General features: G+C 37.0%; 2 protein-coding genes across 2 annotated transcripts; both read right to left on the bottom strand.

Moving 5' to 3' along the window:
• Positions 1-539: 539 nt before the first annotated feature.
• On the bottom strand, positions 540-4933 carry LOC107223823 (cytochrome P450 4C1-like). Its single transcript, XM_015663641.2, has 12 exons — positions 4613-4933; positions 4416-4522; positions 4258-4348; positions 3927-4112; positions 3760-3829; positions 3439-3565; positions 2425-2500; positions 2056-2171; positions 1800-1868; positions 1481-1670; positions 1156-1335; positions 540-921 (listed from the first exon to the last, which is right to left on the bottom strand). Exons 1-12 carry the CDS (start codon positions 4788-4790, stop codon positions 737-739), a joined length of 1575 nt encoding a protein of 524 aa, XP_015519127.1. The 5' UTR covers positions 4791-4933; the 3' UTR covers positions 540-736.
• Positions 4934-13720: 8787 nt separating this feature from the next.
• On the bottom strand, positions 13721-18240 carry LOC107223824 (cytochrome P450 4C1-like). The gene is made up of 12 exons (XM_015663642.2): positions 17873-18240; positions 17680-17786; positions 17518-17608; positions 16772-16957; positions 16603-16672; positions 16278-16404; positions 15566-15641; positions 15150-15268; positions 14898-14966; positions 14612-14801; positions 14302-14481; positions 13721-14078 (listed from the first exon to the last, which is right to left on the bottom strand). The coding sequence occupies exons 1-12, from the start codon at positions 18048-18050 to the stop codon at positions 13912-13914; spliced, it is 1560 nt and encodes a 519-aa protein (XP_015519128.2). The 5' UTR covers positions 18051-18240; the 3' UTR covers positions 13721-13911.
• Positions 18241-21111: the final 2871 nt, after the last annotated feature.

Raw genomic sequence — 21111 nt, 5'->3', positions numbered from 1 at the left:
TATTTAGCTCATCAAGATGGCTGACGGCTCTGATTCCCTTTCCTTCTTTCGCTGCATCCCCGCATAAGTCCGTGATCTCTACTGTAGAAAGATTTTCCAAGATTGTCATGATTGAAAAGTGAACGAACCAATTAATGCAGTAGCGACACAAAAATTGAAGAAAAATCACCATTCCAGAACTTTGGAATCATTTTTAAATACGAGTCTCGAGAGGTGCCTCAGTGAAAGTAGAATGTAATCTACATGTTACTCAGGTATGAGTGATGTTCTACAGTGGATGGTAATTGTTCCCTGCGATGAGAGTAAGTCGTTTCTGATCACCTCTACTCTAAATCGTAACTATTCAAATGTTCATGCTCAAGAATATCATGAATCAAAGTATTAATGGCGATTTATGACAATATGGAATTACTGCAATTAGTTATATAGCCTCTACAAAAATACAGTGTCTGATATCAGTTGACACGAATATTGACACACTTTTGGCATGATTGACGATTTTCATGAGGATAGTATGATTGATCATCAACGTGCGAATGTTCTTACTGCAATCCTTTTTATTTCGGATGAAAATCACAAAATATACTCATAATAATTAACATTAGAAGTGGTAAACTTCTCCCGCAACTCGAAATAATTCTTTTCCGAAACCATATGCGTAACGATATTTTTCCTCGGTAACAAACTAACGAAGTTCGTATACCTCGATTCTGAAACATGTATGATTAATGTTGCCTTAAGCAAAATCATGCTTCCGTGTGCGCCTCTCGATCCTTACTGAGATAGGAATCACGGGTCTTAACAGAAATTCTATCTTTATCCGTACATCTTTGTCTGGTATTACGTTATCCTGTCTTATAACGTATTTCCAAAGAATCGTTGCTGCAATTGTCTTTAAGAACATCATAGCGTACTTCGATCCTGAAATTGAAGCCAACTCGTCAACTCTCATTCAGCCATTTTCATCGGCAAACTACAATTCTATCCACAAGACAGCAGAACTATTCTGATTTAATCAGTCAATTGATTATTTCGTTCAAAGCGTTTGTCAATCTTGAAACATACTCCATAAAGCTACATGAATAACTCAACCAATCCCAATTAATCATCAGTATAATGATATTTAACTATTGTCAGAACTGGTGTTTCCCTTACCGATACAATTTCTTGCACCGCCACTGAACGGTAAGTAGGAGAATGGTCGTTGGTTCGCGAATCTTTCAGGTAAGAATCTGTCCGGGTCGAATGTTAACGGATCTGTCCAATACTTTTCACTTCTGTGGACTCCTATAATGTTGAGAGCGACCGTACTTCCTTTCAGCAGAGTATACTGATCTGAAAAATCAGTGTTCATTTATGAAGTAACTCCGCGTACACCTCGTTGCAATACATATTAGGTACGGCTTTAACTTTGAAACCCGGTTTTTTGAAACATACGGTAGGAGATGAATGAACAATGAATGAACGAAAGCTTGCAAACCTAAATCCAAATCGTCGGTCAGCTTCCGGAAGATTACAGGTGCAACTGGGAAGAGGCGCATAGTTTCTTTGATCACTCTTTCCATGTATATCATGCTTGACAAGGCTTCAGGCGTGATCTGTAACTCTCCACTGTCATCGTATGCTGAATCTCCTCCAAATATGCCAGTCAATTCCTGGTATACTTTTTCCTACATACGACGATATTTAAATGCGAATAATGGGATGACTTCGCACAGCATTAAAGATACATAGCATGAAATGCCTGTATACGCAATATTTCGACTACAAAGTCAAGGCAATTAATATATTAGACACACCTGAACATCTGGGTGAGAAGCTAGCATCATCATCAAAAAGGATGCTGTTATTGCAGATGTGTCACTGCCCTGAAAATGAAAAATTCGAAACGACTAATCATCATATAATTGCGTTAGCCTTCGCTCATTTTGTCATAGTAAAAATGATACGCTTACGTTGTTTCTTTCCAGTTTGTAGTGAAATTGACTATAGTAATCATTTTTAAAAGCCACCACCTTTGAATAATATCCAGTATGTATCAAACGCAATACTCACAGCCGTCATCATTGTATCGACTTGTTCCCGCACCGCTTTATCTGTCAGGATCTTATTGTCGTTGGATAATTTCAGAAGACCATCTATCAATGTCTCAAAGTGTGTTGACGAGCTATCTGTAATATAAATGCGAACGATATATATGAAGATGGCAGTCGTTATACTTGCGTAAAGTAAATCACGTGCAGTAACCTAAAATCATTCATCTGTCATTATCTCAGGAATGATGTTTAGGCTTTTCGATTCTATGTCTGACTATGACTGTGAGACTGTTTTCGGATGTTTTTCTTCGAATACAAATGATGTCACAACCAGTACCGTTAATTCTTATTGTACTTCACGTCCATAATGAAACTGTCAGTTGTTTACCTGCAACTTGTTCATTGTCGGCTGATTCCCTCTGTCTCGTACGCTGGTGAATTTCTTTTTTCTTCTCTCGTATTATCTGGAATAAAATTGCAGAGGTCAATGACTAGTTCCTTATATTTTCGAAACTCCTATGGTCAATACTGGTGTCGACTGATTGTGAGACCAGGATTAATTTCTATTTAACCAAGATTCGCGGCATTGAATCATCGTCAATTATCCGTAGGCCAATATCATCAAAGCTACCAAGAATCATTTGCCCAGCCAAACTAGCCGCTATACTTCACATATATAATTAATGCATCATATCTTGTAAACCACTAATTGTAAGCAATTTTCGACGAAACTTGCACACCCTGACTTCCCAGGGAGAAAGAACGTTTTCTGTAATTTTCGAACAATTCCAGTTATTGAACATCAAAGATGGTGAAAATATGGTTCTTTTTCTTCTTCGTCATTATCGTTCCGTGCCGAACCGCATTTCTTTTTTTTTAATAACAGATATTACAAAATTAAATCTAGAGCTAATAAGTATCGAATTTACGGGTAAGTAACGTTGCTTCGCTTTTACATATACACAGGATAATTCATGGCTTAATTCTAGAAAATATCAGACTATAGATGGTTGCCCAAGCCTAACTCGCAAGCTTAAAAAATAACCTGGTCGACTCATGAGATTCTTTAAGAGTTCGACTAGCGATCTAGGACTCGTGGGAACGACAAGGCTCGTGTGATGATCAGAAAAAAACAATTCTTAGTCACTGCTATTGTTTAAAGAAAAAAAAAAAAAATACAGTATTGAAACGGTCGATAAGTCGATATCATCTATTCAGTACAAAATAACAAGCAAAATATACAATATACAAGTCGTTGAGGCAATGTCGACACAAACATTAGTCTTTGGCTATCAGAGCACTAATTGTACGTTAGGCATTTGTATGGGCGAAACTCTCCGATAAAATGACGACACGGCCGATCTTAAAAGAAATGGAACGAATCTAGAGATTTCGTACTTACATTGTCAGAAAACTCATGCAGAAACTTGATGTTCTTCTGTTGTTCCTTGCCAAGTTGCGTTCGGTAGAAAATAAAGTCCAGATACAGCCAGGGACTGGTAATCCGTTTGACCAGTCCTGAAATTACGCTACGAAAACAAAACATACGGTAGTTTCGTCCCAGGAATAAAACCGGTTGCTCAATAAAAGTAGTCTATTATTCAGAGTGTGTCATTCCGTAAAAATTACATCGCGCGTAGCTTGAAGTTTTTTGACATTGTGGATAAAATGTGGACGAGAAAGATGATCTTTACGTCAATAAAATTCCAATTGTTGAACTTACTTTTCTACCACCTCTCCGAAGTCACAACTCTCACTCGTCTGTGCCTCTAATTTTATACCCATAGCCGTTTCTGTGATGTAAATTATCATATACGCGTCATTAGTCAGGGATAAAGTATGTAGGAATATGTAGTTTAGGTCGCCCAAAACATAACTGCAGTGACTTACCGCATATGACGTCCAACGTACACAGTGAAAGGTATTTATGTATTTGAAATTCTGGCCCATCCAAGTGCCGCTCCAGTTTTTTGGCCATTATGGATGACTGGGCGGCAAATGTATTTACATAAGACTTGAGAATCATGTGATTGAAAGATGGCTGAATCAGCTTCCGGTGCACGTTCCATACAGACCCTGTAATAAAAAGACTTATCGAAATGCCGCAAAAACTTTGGATTGTCGTTGAGAAGTGATGCAAGTTGCGTGATTCAGAAGCCTTTATCTCAATCGACTGGATTTGCAATTAGTTTAACGACGAAGTGACGTATTATTCGCCTACCAGAAGCCGTGATTAATCCATCTCCCAGCCAGGGCCGCCCGAAATCGTAGAACTCGTTTTTTTCTGTGGTTTTTGAGCTGAGAATCAGTACCTAAAATTGCGAATCAATTCATGACTGGAATTTCGTACTGCCTTAGATCATTATTAAATCATTTTACCTTCAGTTGTTCAGGAATAACCGTAACGAAGATTGAAATATTGCCGAGTGAGGTTTTGAAACATGGAGGATACGCCTTTCCCACTTCGAGGATCCTTTTCAAAGTAACTGTAATGACATAGATTGTAAAACGCGATGGATTTATTAGCTAACGAGGATTCTGTAACTGCGAAAAAATGTCACTCCGTAATTATATACCTTCGGTGCCGCCCAACGTTAGATACGCGACGCCTATAAAAGGCAACGTTCGGGGCCCTTCTGATTTAGGTGCATAATCAGAGAGAGGTCCGATTAGCAAAAGCTGGATCGCAACGTTGATAATATTGTAGAATATAAAGCACGCCACCACACAAATCGCTGCCGTCAAAGGGTCCATTTTGGTATTCGCGAGTCTCGGTAAGGGACGTCTGTCACTCGGTAATTATCACCTATTATGACGTAGAAAAGTCAACGCGTTATGTTTATTGAATAATTCCTGTCACCTTATAGTACTATTAACCAAGGATAATTAACATATCCGCCTCTGGTTAGACTGAACTGATCTATGAGAGCCTAAATTAGATTCACGGCTCTTTTAAAGGTAAAGAAGAGCCTAATTTATTCCCCACTAAGGTACTTACGGATTACGTAATATTGTTAAACGAGACCTAAGCATACAAGATCTATCATTCTTGACCACTTACATGAAGTCAATGAGTGCGGATAAAAACTCATGATTTTAACTTGAGCCCATATTCGAGAATCGTTACTTATACACAGCTTCACAAGTATAATGATACGTATCTGACATTTGAGACTGATGGAAGTTTTGACTTTATCTTCGGCACGTATATGTAGGATCACACCTAAAACCGAATTTCACAGTCTGAATTCTCTCAAATGATGACAAATTTTCCGATATCCAGAAGTATCGGTACAGAAATTATCTCTATAATATGAAAGCACGCGGCGTGAAATGACACCGGAGAATTCGAGGCTCCGCTAAAGTTGAGAGAAAAAAATCCCACTGTCGAGACACGTATAATTCCATTTCGGGTAAACAATAATTTTCCACGTCCAGTGGCTACCAAGCAGTATTTTACGCAAAACGAAACGATGTCTGAAGTAACTGACACATAATTTAACCGTCAGATTAATCTTAAAAACTGAGAATTTATCCCGCGAAAATTAATAATTGTATGCGTGTATGAATCACGGAAGTCTCACGCAAAAAATGAACCGTCTTTAATTCACCTAAGCGAGAGATTGCGTGAGCTTCGGGTGAGATAAGGTGTCATTATTTACTCGTACTTACTCATGGATTCTCTACGCGTAAGATGAAATAATTTTAGTTGTTAATTTGAAAAATTTATCCTACAGGGCATTCTTTGTGTACACATTCGGCAAAATAAAAAAAATAAACATTCGTCCCTTTTTCCAACTTATTGTAATACTTGAAGAAATTTTCGGTTTTATGAAAACAAACTGTTAACGAGGCCGTCTCATTTTGAAATCGATATAAATCGATGCGACGTAAGTCTTGTCAAAGGAGGTAGATTCAAAAGCTCTTGGTTCTCATCTTACTGAAAATGTGCAAGCTGTTTCTAGTCAAAATTTGTTTGACAAAACACATTTTTATAGTCGAATAAGAGACTTTAGTTATTCTTGAAAACCATCGCAAAAACAATATAATTCTCCTAATTGATCGAAAATATTAAGTCACGTGATCTTTCCTTTCTTTTTAAATAATTTAAGAAATTGTGAATAATTTTCGATAACGTTTTGCAGGAATTGGCCCATATCACAAGGAATGCCATATATGTAACCTCACAAAAGTGTTTTGAGAGACAGTTTATATCGAAGGTATCCATTAACTTTGAGGGTCTTTTGAAATTCGTGTATCCGAATCCAAATCTGTTAACGTGTAGAGCACTAAGCTGACATCGACGAAACTTATACCTAATGGAGTGGTCAGTTACGAAACTAAACCTGTATCCGCCATTTGGTCATTAGATACTTTAAAAAAATAGCACAACAGTTACATATTAAAGAGTCTTGGTGATCGGTCAATTAAGAAAACGTAATTTTAGTTAACGTTTCGACCCGGATATGGGCCCTCCTCAGAACGATTTATTTAAAAAACTGTCAAAAAACAAAAAAGAAAGGAAAAATTAATAAGTTAATAGCCCGACCTATACCTTAGCCCAAACTATCAATTCATGGCTCACCACTAACATCAAACCCCCCATCTCGAGAGTTAAAGATAGTTTTTTATTAGTTGATAAAATTAAGACATTGATTATCCCGGACAATTACATGTTAATATCTTTAGATGTAATTTCATTGTTTACGAATGTTCCTACAGTTCTCGCATTGCGTGCAATAAATAACCGTTGGGCTACCCTAGAAAATAAGATCCCAATTCCTATGATTGAACTAGAAAAAGCCTTAAAAATATGTTTGGACTCCGCAATTTTTAAATTTAACAACGAGACCTATGCACAACAATTTGGTTTACCTATGGGATCTCCCCTTTCCCCAATCTTGTCAGACCTCGTCATGGAAGACCTTGAAACCTCTTGCATAAACGATCTAGGTTTTAATTTGCCGTTCTACTTTCGATACGTGGATGATATTCTTACTGCCGTTCCAAATGAAAAAATACATCACATTCTTAATATTTTTAACGGTTATCATCCTAGAATACAATTCACTATCGAAACAGAAGAGAATAATACCATCAGTTTCTTAGACGTTTTGTTGATACACAGCAACAATAATATTAAGACAGATTGGTTTCATAAAAAAACATGGTCACAAAGATACTTGAATTTCAACTCTCACCATCCTTTGTCCTTCAAAATAGGCACCATCATTAGCCTTGTTGATAGAGCTATAAAACTTGCTAGTACAGAGTTCCATGAAAAAAACTTGGCGCTCATATACAATGTACTAAGAGCTAATGATTACCCTCATGGCCTATTACAAAAACAAATTAATAAGAGACGCTCCTACATCAACAACATACTTAACCATTATATCGACTCTGCTTCTGTCGAAGATAACAATAGACCTGCTACTACTTATATCCCCATTCCATATATAGCCGGCCTTTACGAGTCACTTAATCGTTTATTCGATAAATATAATGTTAAGTTTGTTGGAAAAAATTCAAAAGACCTAAAACTTGTTTTTGATACCGGCAAGGATAAGATCCCCATAGGCAAACGTTCAAATGTAGTGTATAAAATACCATGTAATGACTGTAATCAAGTCTACATAGGTCAAACCGGTCGACATCTCAACACCAGAATTAGGGAACACCAACGTCACATACATGAGACAGATGAACGGCACACAGCTCTAACGAAACATAGGATTGATAAACAACACACATTCAATTACGACAACACAAACATCCTTTGTGAAGAACAAAATTATTACAGAAGATTGCTTTTAGAAATGTGCAATATTGTAGGTCATACCAATACGGTTAATCTCAGACAAGACGTTGAACATTTAAGCAATATTTACAAACCTCTAATCTCTGCCCACACAACAAATATTGTTTAACCTAAACTAATTTTTTTATTTTTTTAAAAAAAATTATTTAGTCTCCATTTACAGTTCTTTCTACATAACCTTTCGTACCTAATATTTATTGTTCTTCTGTATAATGTTTATAATATGTTCACCTTCACTCTGGATTATTTTGTTTTCCTCCATCAGTCGTTATCCACCTGTTGACCCAAGTGGTTCAACCAACAATAATTCGTTAGACATGTAGAACTTAATTATAAAGAGCTTACCTCCACCTAATTGACACCTGTGAAATAATTTCATTGCTAATTGACTTTCTATAATAACCTTTTAACACTATGACATATTGACTGTGAAAAAACTTAGTTCTTTAATCTTTTTTAAATAAATGACTACCAACTTTTAACTCCTACAAAAACAACTGGAAGATTGACATTGTCTACCGTCACTCAAAAGAACACTGTTTCCGCCAATTGCAATTGTGAATTCGACTACATCTTATTACACTTACTTAACTCAAAAAGGTAAATAACACCAAAAAACATCCTTATCACAATTAATCATAAGGTTCTTACTATCAACAATATTTAATAGCTCTAAGAATATTACATCTACAATATTTATGTCCGATTACTACTAGTACCATTATTTATATTATAAAATCCTATTTTTCCTTTCTTTTTTGTTTTTTGACAGTTTTTTAAATAAATCGTTCTGAGGAGGGCCCATATCCGGGTCGAAACGTTAACTAAAATTACGTTTTCTTAATTGACCGATCACCAAGACTCTTTAATATATTACATACGAGGTCGAGAATTCTTATACAACAGTTACAGCATTTTTCTCAATTTCATGCAAAAAAAGCAGTATTAATATCGCAATTTCGTGTCTCAAATGCAAAAATGGGCTTGAAAGCCTCATTCTATACGCAATTTTGAACAAAAACGCTCCAATCCATTTTCGTTTGTCGCAGAAATAAAGAAATGTCATGAGATCTACGAAATCGTAACAGTAAATGGCAGACTATGTTATCTTTGAGGTCATAAAACTTTCAAGCGAATTTTATGTTGGATGGTATTTCCGAAAAATCATTGTTGTAAATGTCTTCTTTATCATCATCAAGCGTCATACTTCGTTCCTGAAAATGGAACAAACCCATGAAGTAATTCTCAGCAAATTCAAATCTATGTCCTTGTATATCAATTTTATTAATTATTCTATATCAAGAAATTTTTTACAAAACAATATGTATAACCGACAAAGCTAAATAAAGATCTCAGCTAATCCCAACAAATCATCACTACAGTGACACAAAAGTGTTACCAACTCTTCTCTATTTCCGTCACCGATATAATCCTTTTGACCAGCACAAAATGGTAAGTATTAACAATGGTTGTTATATCGCAAATCTTTCGAGTAGAAATCTCTCCGGATCAAATTTCAAATATTCGGATCATTAAGTCGCAATAATAATATCGAGTATAAACGGCGCGTTGTATCTACAGCCTCCATCATTGTATCAACATAGTCCCGGATCGCTTTGTCCGTCAGTGTTTCCTTGTCGTTGGATAGTTTCAAAAGATTGTCCACCAGTAGTGAGGTTGAGCCATCAAGTTATCTGATACGAAAAGACAGACGAAATTATAAAACCGGTGAACATCATGCATAATTCAAGTATCAGTCTCCGCGTAAGCGGTGTTGAAACCTTTCGTCCCAACATCAAACCGCGTCAGTTTCCAGATGTCTTTCCTAAAATTTGTGAGGCCGAAAGCTTCAGGGAAGAAAAGCACCGTTAATGAACGAAAACGTTCTTGGGTTACTTTACGTCTGTATCCAAAATATGGTCTATACTGTATCGGCACTTGCTAGCTGTGTCTTATTCGTTATCGGCTGATTCCTTATGAGTGTAACGTTGGCCTTTTTGAAGTTGGATTCTTTATGATCCCTACGCTGAGTAATTCGTTCATTTCTCTCCCAATCACCTGGGATGGACCAGCAGGAGTCAGTCACTCAATTCCCCGCAAAGCTTATCTTGTGGGTTGTTTTCAGCAGTTTCCATTGATCGAGAACTCCAAAAATAGCTATTAGTTCAATTACGTAGTTCTCAGACGTACTTGTACTTTTTGTAAGTAATAATGAATGGTTACTCGAGTATACTTCTAAGGTATAACGTCAGTGCAGATGGTATAATCGTTAGGGGCCAAATTTTACCGTGCAAAAATTTATCGCGCGTAAAATACCGCGCGTATAAAACGCGTGAGGGGTTTTCGTACAACAATCGCCGCCCAAGGATTTTTTTGCGGAATGACGCGAACCACGCAAAATATTTCCGCGCTGCGAGAATAATCTTGTGCCATCTCGTCTTATCGTGAAATTGTTCACTTGGATTCTTATTCAGTTCAGTGTTGAACCAACATTTTTTGAAAAATTTCTCCGAAAAACAGAACGATTCTCGGAAGATATTGAAAACAAGAGCAAAAAAAAAAACCAACTACACCACCAATCGCATCTAAGATTTAATCACTTTGGAGTTGAGAAAATTCCCGTTAATTGGGGCCACAATCATTCAATTTCAACTTTACTTATATAATTTACTTATATAAATGTCAAGTGTAGTCATTTTGCTTATAATTTATAGTATGAAACACAATTGGTACCGGTATGTGGATAGTATTATGTATGTAATGTTGCCTCACTTAACGGCATGCTTTTTTGCACGTCTCCCAATCCTTAATGTGATAGGATCAACAGGTTCCAGCACAAAATCCATTTTCAGACGTAAATCTTCGACTGATACCACTTCATCCTTGGTCAAAACATATTTACGGAGAATAATTGCGGTGATTATATTCATAAACATCACGCCATACTTCGATTCTGAAATTGAGAGACACTCGTTCATTTATGAAACGGTATTCCCATTGGTAAGTATGCGGAGATTAATTTTGCGTACAGATAAAAATTAGTTGTCGCAGAATGAATTTCCGCATGCGCACACCTGTAATCCTATTATAAGCTCTAGGAAACCAAACCATCTTGATATATTCGATTCAATAATTATTTCATTCTTCCACTTAAAATTACACCAGATATGAAGCTGAATAATAACAAGTAAACTAACCTACAAAATTGATGATTATTTGAGGAATGACTATATCCATTGATTTCAAGGACAGTATGTACTCAAAAACATGCAATAGCAGAAGAATGGATTAGTTATCGAAAGCTTGAGAACCTTAATCCAAATCGTCTGTCACCTTCCGGAAGGCCAGGGATACAACGGGAAATAGGCGAATAGTTTCTTTGATCACTGGATTCATGTACGTCATTCTTGGTAAAACTTTCATCGTGATGTGTAACTCTTCACTGTCATCGTCTGATACATTTTCTCCGAAATTTTCCTGTCGGATCATATGAAAAACGAATAATTGTGTGTTTCCGCAGAGTCTTATAAGAGGTGCTCAACACGCAATGCTTGTTTTTATAGGACTTGGATCATTACGTACTGTATAATAGTATAATCAAAATACATGGATGCCTTCGCGAGATGCTAGCATCAACATCGAGTAGTTCACTTTGGTGGTCGCTGTATCACTGCCCTGAGAGGGAACATTAAACACACAATTGCGTTCACGTTCAGCCGCATTCATGTTGCTGACTTATGTTGCTACGTATTGTTTCGTTTTCTATGTATGGTAAAACCGACAAGCGTAACAATTTTAAAAAGCTGCTATCTAATACGAATAGTGTATTATATTTACGGCTATCATTATCGAATCGATCTGATCCCGGACCATTTTATCTGTTAGCATTTTGTTGTCACTGGATAGCCTCAAGAGATTATCCATCAGTAACTGAGGTGTAGTCACGGGAATATCTGATAAATAAATTTAAAGGTTACTGGAGAAACGACAGGCATCGTATCTAATTCATACACAATTGGATCTGGGAATGAAAGACTTTTTGCAGTCAGAAAAACGAGATGAAACAGAGCTTTAAATAGTGTCACTGAAGCTAATCTCCAACAATAAGTTACATTCAACTATAAAAGTTCCCGTGATGGCGCAGATAATGATAAAATACTGATATTCAACTACAATCACCTGATGAATTAATTTTATTCTCCACCGATCGTCTGAAACAAATTGTGATCAACAATGTCGTGTTTCTTATTGAATTACAAGTTTAACATTTGAAAATTATTGCGACCGTATGTACTGGATTGTTTTACCAACTGACGAAGTCGAGGAAGAATCTGTCTCGCATAATTTGTACGGAGTTAATTTACGAATGAAGTGATTTCTTTTCAGCAAAATGTATGAGACAAAATATATACGAATTTTTCGGTGAAACAATGGTGAAATTCTATTTTAATTCAACATAACTAAATACCTAAAAAAAAACATTATTACTTAAGGGGGAAATTAAAAGATATAATTCGCAAACCTGTGTTATTCATGAGATGATTATGAACCTCATCGATTTATGATCACGTTGCTCGTGGATCAGAAATTTAGACCCATCGCTACGAAAATTAGACAATCATACTGTGAAACGAGACTACAATAATAAACACACATGACTAACTGCAGCGCAAAATTAGTCTTGTTACTAGATATGGTAAGTACCTGACCTTGAGACTGACCCTAGTTAGCAGTTTCGCTTATTTTCTGCAACATCTGTAGTATCACACATAAAAGCAAATTTCACAGCCTCAATTCTCTCGAGTGGTGATACATTTTCCGATGTTCAGAATTATTGGTTCAGAAATTATCTCCATGACATGAAAGTACGTGGCGTGAAATGACACCAGAGAAGTCGAGGCTCCACTAAAATTGAGAGAAAAAATTCCCACTGTTGAGACGCGTATAATTCCATTTCGGCTAAACGATAATTTTCCATGTCAGTGGCTACCAAGCAGTATTTTACGCAAAACGAAATGATGCCGGAAGTAACTGACACATGATTTAATCATCAGATTAATCTTAAAAACTGAGAATTTATCCCGCGAAAATCACTAATTGTATGCGTGTACAAATCACGGAAGTCTCACGCAAAAAATTAACTGCACATGATTCATTTAGGCGAGAGATTGCGTGAGTTTCGGGTGAGATAAGGTGTCATAGTTTACTCGTAATCACGGATTCTCTAGGCGTAATATGAAATAATTATATTTATTAACTTGAAAAATTTATCATACGGACCATTCTCAGTCAACTGGACCACATTCCGCAAAATGTTTACACAACGAGGTCCCATATTTTCTACTTATCACAATATTTGACGAAAGTTTGGTGAATTTTTTCGGATTTTGAAAATAAACTCTAAAGGAGGTACACTTCATTTTTATAAAATCATTATAAATCGATATAACACGAGTCGTGTCAAAAAGATAGATCCAATAAGGTTGGATTTTTTGGTTAACTTACTTAAGCGCGGAACTCTTGGTTCTCATCTTACTGAAAATATTAAAGCCGTTCCTAGTCAAATGTTGCTACAAATCTAAAACACATTTTTTTTAACGAATAAAAGACCTTCACGAAAAAAACCGAAATTAGATGTAAATTCGCTCCCCCAATTCATAGATGATGCTAAATTCCCACAAGAAAAAAGTAGAGGGAGCGAATTTACACCCATTTACACTCGATTACTACCCGAAACAAACTTTCCAGTTTTGGCCCAATGCGATTGATTTCGATAAAACCGAAGGTAGGGTCAAATCCGTGGAAAAATAATTTGATACACATGTACGAATGTGCGGTGTAGTATTTTTTTATTGAATGACAACTTATACACGACACCTGCCGATAATAAATGATACTGAGAGTAAAAAAAAAAAAATCCCACAACCTGGTATAATCGTTCTCCACACGTAAATATGTAACGATATTATTTTGTCTCTCGAGCCAAATGGGGCATACTTGGCTCCTCAAATATCTCTGAAAATGACAAACGTTAATTTACAAAAATTTATGCTCTTATGTGCGTCTCTTGATCCTAATTGCGATTGGGACCGCAGGCCTCATCATAAATTCCATCTTCAATCGTACATCTTCCACTGGTGTCGCTTTATCCACTGCTAAAACGTATCTTCGAAGAATCATCGTTGTGAATGTCTTTATTAACATCATAGCGTACTTCGATCCTGAAAATGGAACATAAATCATCCAGTCATTTTTTCTAGTGCACCTATATTCATTGTATCCACAATTATTGACAACAAAACTTCTATTACTCATGTTATTCCAAACATTTTTCCGTTTTATAAATATATCCCATAAAGGTACGTGCAGATATCGACCAGTTCCATTAGATCATCAGTATAATGATATTCGATTATATATTATCAACTCGGCTATTTTCCTCACCTATACAATTTCTTGGACCGCCACTGAATGGTAAGTATGAGAATGGTTCCTGTTGTGCAAATCTTTCAGGTAGGAATCTGTCCGGATCAAATTTCAAAGGATCTGGCCAGTATTTCTCATTTCTGTGAACTGCTACAATATTGAGAGCGACCGTACTTCCTTTTGGTACAGTACAATTGCCTATAATATCAGTAATCGTCTAAGAAGTAACTTCATGCACGTATTTACAACAATGTATTACTACACGGAGCACAGTATTTGCAAAGATGTAATAGTAACAGAATAGATAAGGTGACGAAAGCTTACGAACCTAAATCCAAATCATCCGTCGCCTTTCGGAAAAGTAAGGGTCCAATTGGAAACAAGCGCATAGTTTCTTTGATCACTCTTTCCATGTAGGTCATTCTCATCAAGACTTCTGACGTGACGGGTGGTTCTCCATTATCATCGTCCGCTGCATTTCCTCCAAAAATGTCACACAACTCCTGGTACGCTTTTTCCTATACGATGGTATCGAATGCGAGTAATTGCACGTGTTAACAATGACATAGAGATACTAGACTGTGATGTCAAAGTAATTAGGAGATTAGACAAACCTGCACACCTGGTTGAGAAGCAAGCATCATAATCACAAAGGATCCTACCACTGTCGTTGTGTCACTGCCCTGCAAAAACGTGTAGGAACAACTGATCATTACACAATTGCGTGTACCTACACTCATGCTGTCTACTTGACGTTGCCATGTGCATATGTTTCATCTTCCCGGTTTATAGTAAAACTGACTATCATGATAATTTTTCAAAGCAATTTGGAATAACATCCGATATGAACCGGACGCAATACTTACAGCCACCATCATTGTATCAACCTCTTCCCGGACCATTTCATCCGTCAGAATCTTATTGTGGTTGGATAGTTTTATAAGATTGTCTATCAGTATCTCGCGATGATTCAACAAACTGTTGGCTGTGTAAGTATGAACGTTAATTATACAGTTCACGGTTGTTACACGTACGCGAGATAAGTAAATCGCTCTCAGTAATATAAAATAGTTCATATAAATTTAATGTTTTTGTGAATCATGTTCAGACTTTTCGGGTTCATAATTCAGGTTTTTAATGTCTGATGAATAGCCCTGAGCCAGTTTCGGGCATCTTGCTTTAGACGCAGACGGAATCGGAATCAGTACCTCTCACTCATCCAACTCTGGTTAGAATTTTTTGGGAACACGTTACGTCTATAATGAAAGTATGTGGTGTTTACCTGCATCTTGTTTATTTCCAACTGATTCTCTTTGGTTAGTACACTGGCTTATTCGTTCTTTCTTCGCCCGTATTACCTGCAATGAAACCACAGAAGTCACCAGCCCGCCCCCTGTCTATTCTTTAAGCCAATACTAGTGCAATCCGAGACCTGGTTTGTAGTTTGTCTAACTTCATTCATTATCTGTCATACGATCGTGTTTCTTGCGTACTGATAGTGATCGCACATTTTTTACGTCGAATAGAGGCTAGGTATTGCGGCTAGGGCTAGAAACGTACCCATTCTCAAGCAGTGTCGGCATCATATTGCTCAACACAAAGCTGAAACACCACGTTGCGATCACTTGTGCTTGAAAAATTGTCAGAGTTACCCCGCCAAATATACTATGGATATATCTATACAATAAAAACAAAACAAAATTGAACGTGATGGATTCAGAGCCAGAGACGAGTAGCAATAAGTACTGAAACAGTTCTTCATATTCATCTTCATGTGTTATTATGACCGTTGCGGATTTCTAAAGAATAAAGGTAGTATATATACTTTCAAGTGCCGGTCGATGTTCTACACTCAAGTTTAAAGTGACCCTTAAAGGAATACTCACGAACTTTGCATCGGAGTGTGAGCATTTGTGAGAAAGAAACTCTATAACTAACAGATGATGCAAGGAGTGTCCGAAGGAATTAACACAACCTGCAGATTTCATACTTACGTCGTCAACGAACCCGTGCAGAAATTTGATATTCTTCTGTTGGTCTTTGCCAAGTCGCGTACGATAGAAAATGAAGTCCGGGTACAGCCAGGGACTGAGAGATCGTTTGGTTACACCAGCGATGACCCTACATAAACAGAACGTATAGTATTTTCCTACCGAGAAAATACTTGGTCAAAGCGATCTATAAATTTTTCGGACAGCATCATCGAGTAAACATTTTATAATGTAAACTTCAAGCGTTTGGACATTGTGCATAACGAGTCAAAAACTAACGATAAGGAAGAGAACCTTCCTGTTAATGAGATTCCAATTATTGACTTACTTGTCTGCTGCCTCTCCGTAGTCACAATTCTCTTTCGTTTGTGCTTCTAAATTTATACCCATAGCCGTTTCTGAGACATAAGATGATAATTTATACATGTCATTAGTCAAGAAAAAATGATCACTCAAATGTTATTTAGGTTGTCTAATACGTAGTTGCAATGACCTACCGCAAATGACATCGAACGTACACAATGAAAGATATTTGTGTATTTCAAATTCTGGTCCATCCAAGTGACGTTCCATTTTCTTAACCAGTATGGCTGTCTGGGCGGAAAATATTTCGACAAAAGACTTGAGGGCTATGGAATTGAAAGATGGCTGTATCAGTTTCCGGTGCACTTCCCATATTGACGCTGAAATAAAAAACTTTTCAAAATTGTGCAAAAATGTTGGATACTACACAGACTCGCCTAATGCGCGGGTTAAATTTTTTTTCTGCAAATTTAACAGTACAATGTACCTCATCTTCCTTATTTCGCTACTCTTCATCTTCTAAATCCAATAAGATGATGACGAAGCTGATGATTGTAAGGATGATAGAGATGGTATGATAAACATGATTACAATCATATCAATTTATTGACGATTTGACAATAATGACTCGCGTCTGTATGCCTGTGAATGATCTGACTATTTGTTGGTACGGCAATAATGATATGGTGAGTATCGTTAGGATCACGAATTAGATGAAGGTGAAATTTTTTCAAAGTATATGAGTCATATATTCGCACATTCGCTTAATATAACTCATACAGCCAAATTGCTCGTGCGTTTCCTTTCACCACCATTGTTGAAGAAACCAAAATGAATGCGATATAAATTCAGAAGATCTAAAAAATTGTGCGATCCAAGCAAGCTATCCTATTACTCTAATATCTCATGTTCAAGTGTCAAAATACGATCATTCACCTACCAGGAGCTATGAATATTCCGTTTCCCAGCCAAGGCCGCGCAAAGTCGAAAAACTCATTTTTCTCAATGGTTTTTGAACTGAGAAGTACAACCTGAAATGGTGAAATAATAATGGATGGCTGCAATTTTGATCTGCGTTGAATGATTGTCAGAATTACTTTACCTTCAATTGTTCAGGAATACCCGTGACGAAGATTGGAATTTTTCCCAATGACGTTTGAAAAGATGGAGGATATGTTTTTCCCATGTCAATGATTTTCTTCATAGTAGCTGTAATTTCACATATTACAGAACACGACAAATTCATTAGCTACTAGATATTCGCTAGCTATGGCAAAATGTCTCTCCTTAATTACCTTCAGCGCTGCCCATGAAGAGATAAGCAAGACCTATGATAGGTATACCCTGCGGTCCGTCAAACTTAGACGTGGAATCGGAAAATGATCCTATTTTCAAAAGTTTCACCGCGACTTTGATAACGTTGTAGAGTATAAAGCACGCCAAGGTACAAATCGCTACCGTCAAAGGATTCATTCTACAATTCGCGAGTGTCCGTAAGGGTGGCTGTACGATATTTGTTAATCGCTGGTTATCAGCGTTTGCGGTAAATAAAAGTTGACCGTTTGTTCTCTATGTCTTCACAGAATGAAACCTTTCGTCGTGTATATTACTAACCGTAGGCAGGTGTCACTTCTGCCACTGTTACGACCGAACTGAACTCTGGAGGGTAAAATAAGATTCGCCGTTCTTTTAATGACTTAAATAACATCGTGATATTGTATGATTCCCCCTAAGGCATTCTCAGAATACGCAATTCTTTCATACGACACTCAAGCTTGTTATTTTTTATCGCTCATGTGAAATCAGCGAGAGCAAGTAAACAAAACTGATTTTCATCGCAAGCCCGCATTCAGAATTACAGGCATGGCTTGCTACTCTATCTAACTTGGTAAGTACCTGAACTTTGAATTAAACGATTACATATTTTTCGAACTGTTCAAAAGAGAATTATGGCTCAAGTAACTGCTACGTGATTGCGTACTCAGATAAATTGTGGAAACTGACATGAGTGTTGGCCCCATAAAAGTCACTCGTATGTGTTGCAAAGCATCCAGCCACCGAGGTTGGCATTGAGAGAGAGAATCACCAACACTTCTAAGGTGATCGACACATGTTAATGTCAAGAGTTAACAGCGACCACGGACATAGCACAACCTGAAGATAATCTTTTTTCCACCTTCATCATCAGCAGCGGCAACACAGCGCAAACTGGATCGAACCAGAATATAACTACAAATATGTACGAGAAGGAACGACACCTCGCTAGCAGACCTAGGGATGGAAAAGTGACGCGAAAAGTGGACTTTCGACTCTCCGATCGAATTTGAATCTCTCAACTTGTAAAATCGATTGATCATCTCTAAAACTCGACTTTTCGATTTTTTGAAATTGTTTTATTAAAAATCAATGAAAGATATTCTGTAAGGCAATGTAAATCTTATTTGGTTGAAAGTAGCATTGTTGTCAACTATCGACTTACCGTACAACCAGTACGTACAACGGAATAATATTTTGAAAGACAGCGTTTGACTGGTAGTTTAGGATGGGTTCTAACAGAAAAAACTTAAGTAACAAAGTATTTGCTCTTTTATCATCAGATATTAAATTTAGTTGAAAATAAATCGAGACGTCGTCACTCAAAAGTCGGTCTTCATCGACTTGATTGTGAATAATCGAGTATTTTCAACGAAAGCTCGATTTTCGACTAAAGTCGTTATAGTCTATATCGTAGTTTAAATACCTAGTCAAAGTGGGAGGTAACTTCTTTGATGATTAGCAGATTGTCAGCACAGCGCTCTGCTGATTCACTTATTACTTCGCTGTTCTCATCTCGAGACAGTCGATGAATTTGGTTTCGTTTGCGACTTGGAAAAATTTCACGTCAAATTGCGTGTCAAGCTTCGGCTTTGCTAATATTCACAGTTTCGAGACTTATTGTTAGACACAACGCATCCTTGGTACTCAAATTAGACATCTGAGATAAAATTTGAAACAGAATCTCATATATCACATAGTTCGCACTCCGTTAGAATAGATTAAACACTTTTCCTTTTAATCCGTCCGGGAGTCCGGGACTATTGGTTGGGGATCCCAAGTCGTAGGTTGGATAAATATCGTTGAAATATATCACAGTCACATCGGGCTCAGAGTTCTGATTTCCTAGCTCCAAGGAGGGTGGCGGCTAGGGTAATTTATACCTCCCAAGTCTGTGAAAACAGCGTCCAAAGGTAGCTCTGGCAATTTATTGTCCGAGTCTACAAAATAGGCAGCCTCGCTATCTTATTATTATGTTACCCAAGTCCGCAACAAGGCGGCTCTGGTATTTTATCCGAAAATCTGTGAAACGAAATAACTAGTTAATCAGAATGTTTCGAGTTGACCGAGCCAACAGTCTGTCTACCTAAAAAGAGAAGTTCCCTTCTTTATAAATTAAAATTTCACTGTCAGCAGGGCAAAGATCACTCACGATAACGTGGTTGTACGGGCCAGAGGCTTGCACCACCTGCAAACATTACAGTGCGTAGAAGTCATAGTAATGTTACACAAATAAAAATGAACCGCCTATCACCTACTTAACCTTTCATCTTTCGTAGCGCTAGTAAGCGCGTGAGGTCTTCAGAGACTCCACGTTGTTAATGCAATATCTTCATCAGCAATACAAATATAAGGTTTAATATTAAAAATTGTGGTTATGCAAAATGTGTGGTTTATACGTCTGGCAATAAGAACTTACGTGATGCAAATTTCAATTTCATTCCTTATTATAAATTAACAATATTTCATCTCAGAAGGCGAAAAACCTGAAAATTTTACCCATGCAAATGGTTCTTTTTCAGCCTTGCTGCTAAGACGCAGTTACAAACTAAGAAAATAATCCATGACGCAAAATTTTTCAATAAATGAGTCCAGTTGTTATTGCCTTAGAGAATTAAGTACCTTTTTCGAGCAACGAAAAACTAGATGTAATGAGAAAAACGAACTAAATAAGTATTTATAAATTCCCAAGTTTATGTCGTTAATATGATTTTAAACTTTCGTTAAAATTTCAATTGACCCAAACAAAGAAATGACTTCACGTTTAGTTCTGTACCACAGAAAATATTCGTTCCCGTTATACACCACGATTAGTAACGCCAGTACGTGCGTGGGGTCCGTGGAGACCCCGACGAAGTTTAACGACTTATGATTGCGAAATCAATGAGGAAAACAGCGCGCCAACATAGACAATGGCTTTAATGGAAGATTCCTGGAAGATACTAAAAACAGCAGCACCGGAAATTTTTTTCGGAGCAGTGTATAAAAAATGAAAGGCATTGGGTCTCTACGGCCCGCACGCCCCTAATGAAGAGTTAGGTAAGAGATTTCGTGAGCCTAGGGTGAGATAAGGTGTCATTATGTACTCGTGCCTATGTTTCCATTCAAGACGAGTAAAAATATCAATTTTGAATTTTCCATGTTCATCATATGGAACAATTATATATCATGCCATGGACATGGAGAATTCATACATACAAGGTGATTAACAAAAGATGAT

Source organism: Neodiprion lecontei, chromosome 5, assembly GCF_021901455.1.
Source record: "Neodiprion lecontei isolate iyNeoLeco1 chromosome 5, iyNeoLeco1.1, whole genome shotgun sequence".
Lineage (NCBI taxonomy): Eukaryota > Metazoa > Arthropoda > Insecta > Hymenoptera > Diprionidae > Neodiprion > Neodiprion lecontei.
Note: the sequence above shows the minus strand (reverse complement) of the source record. Positions and strands in the feature narration are given on the sequence as shown.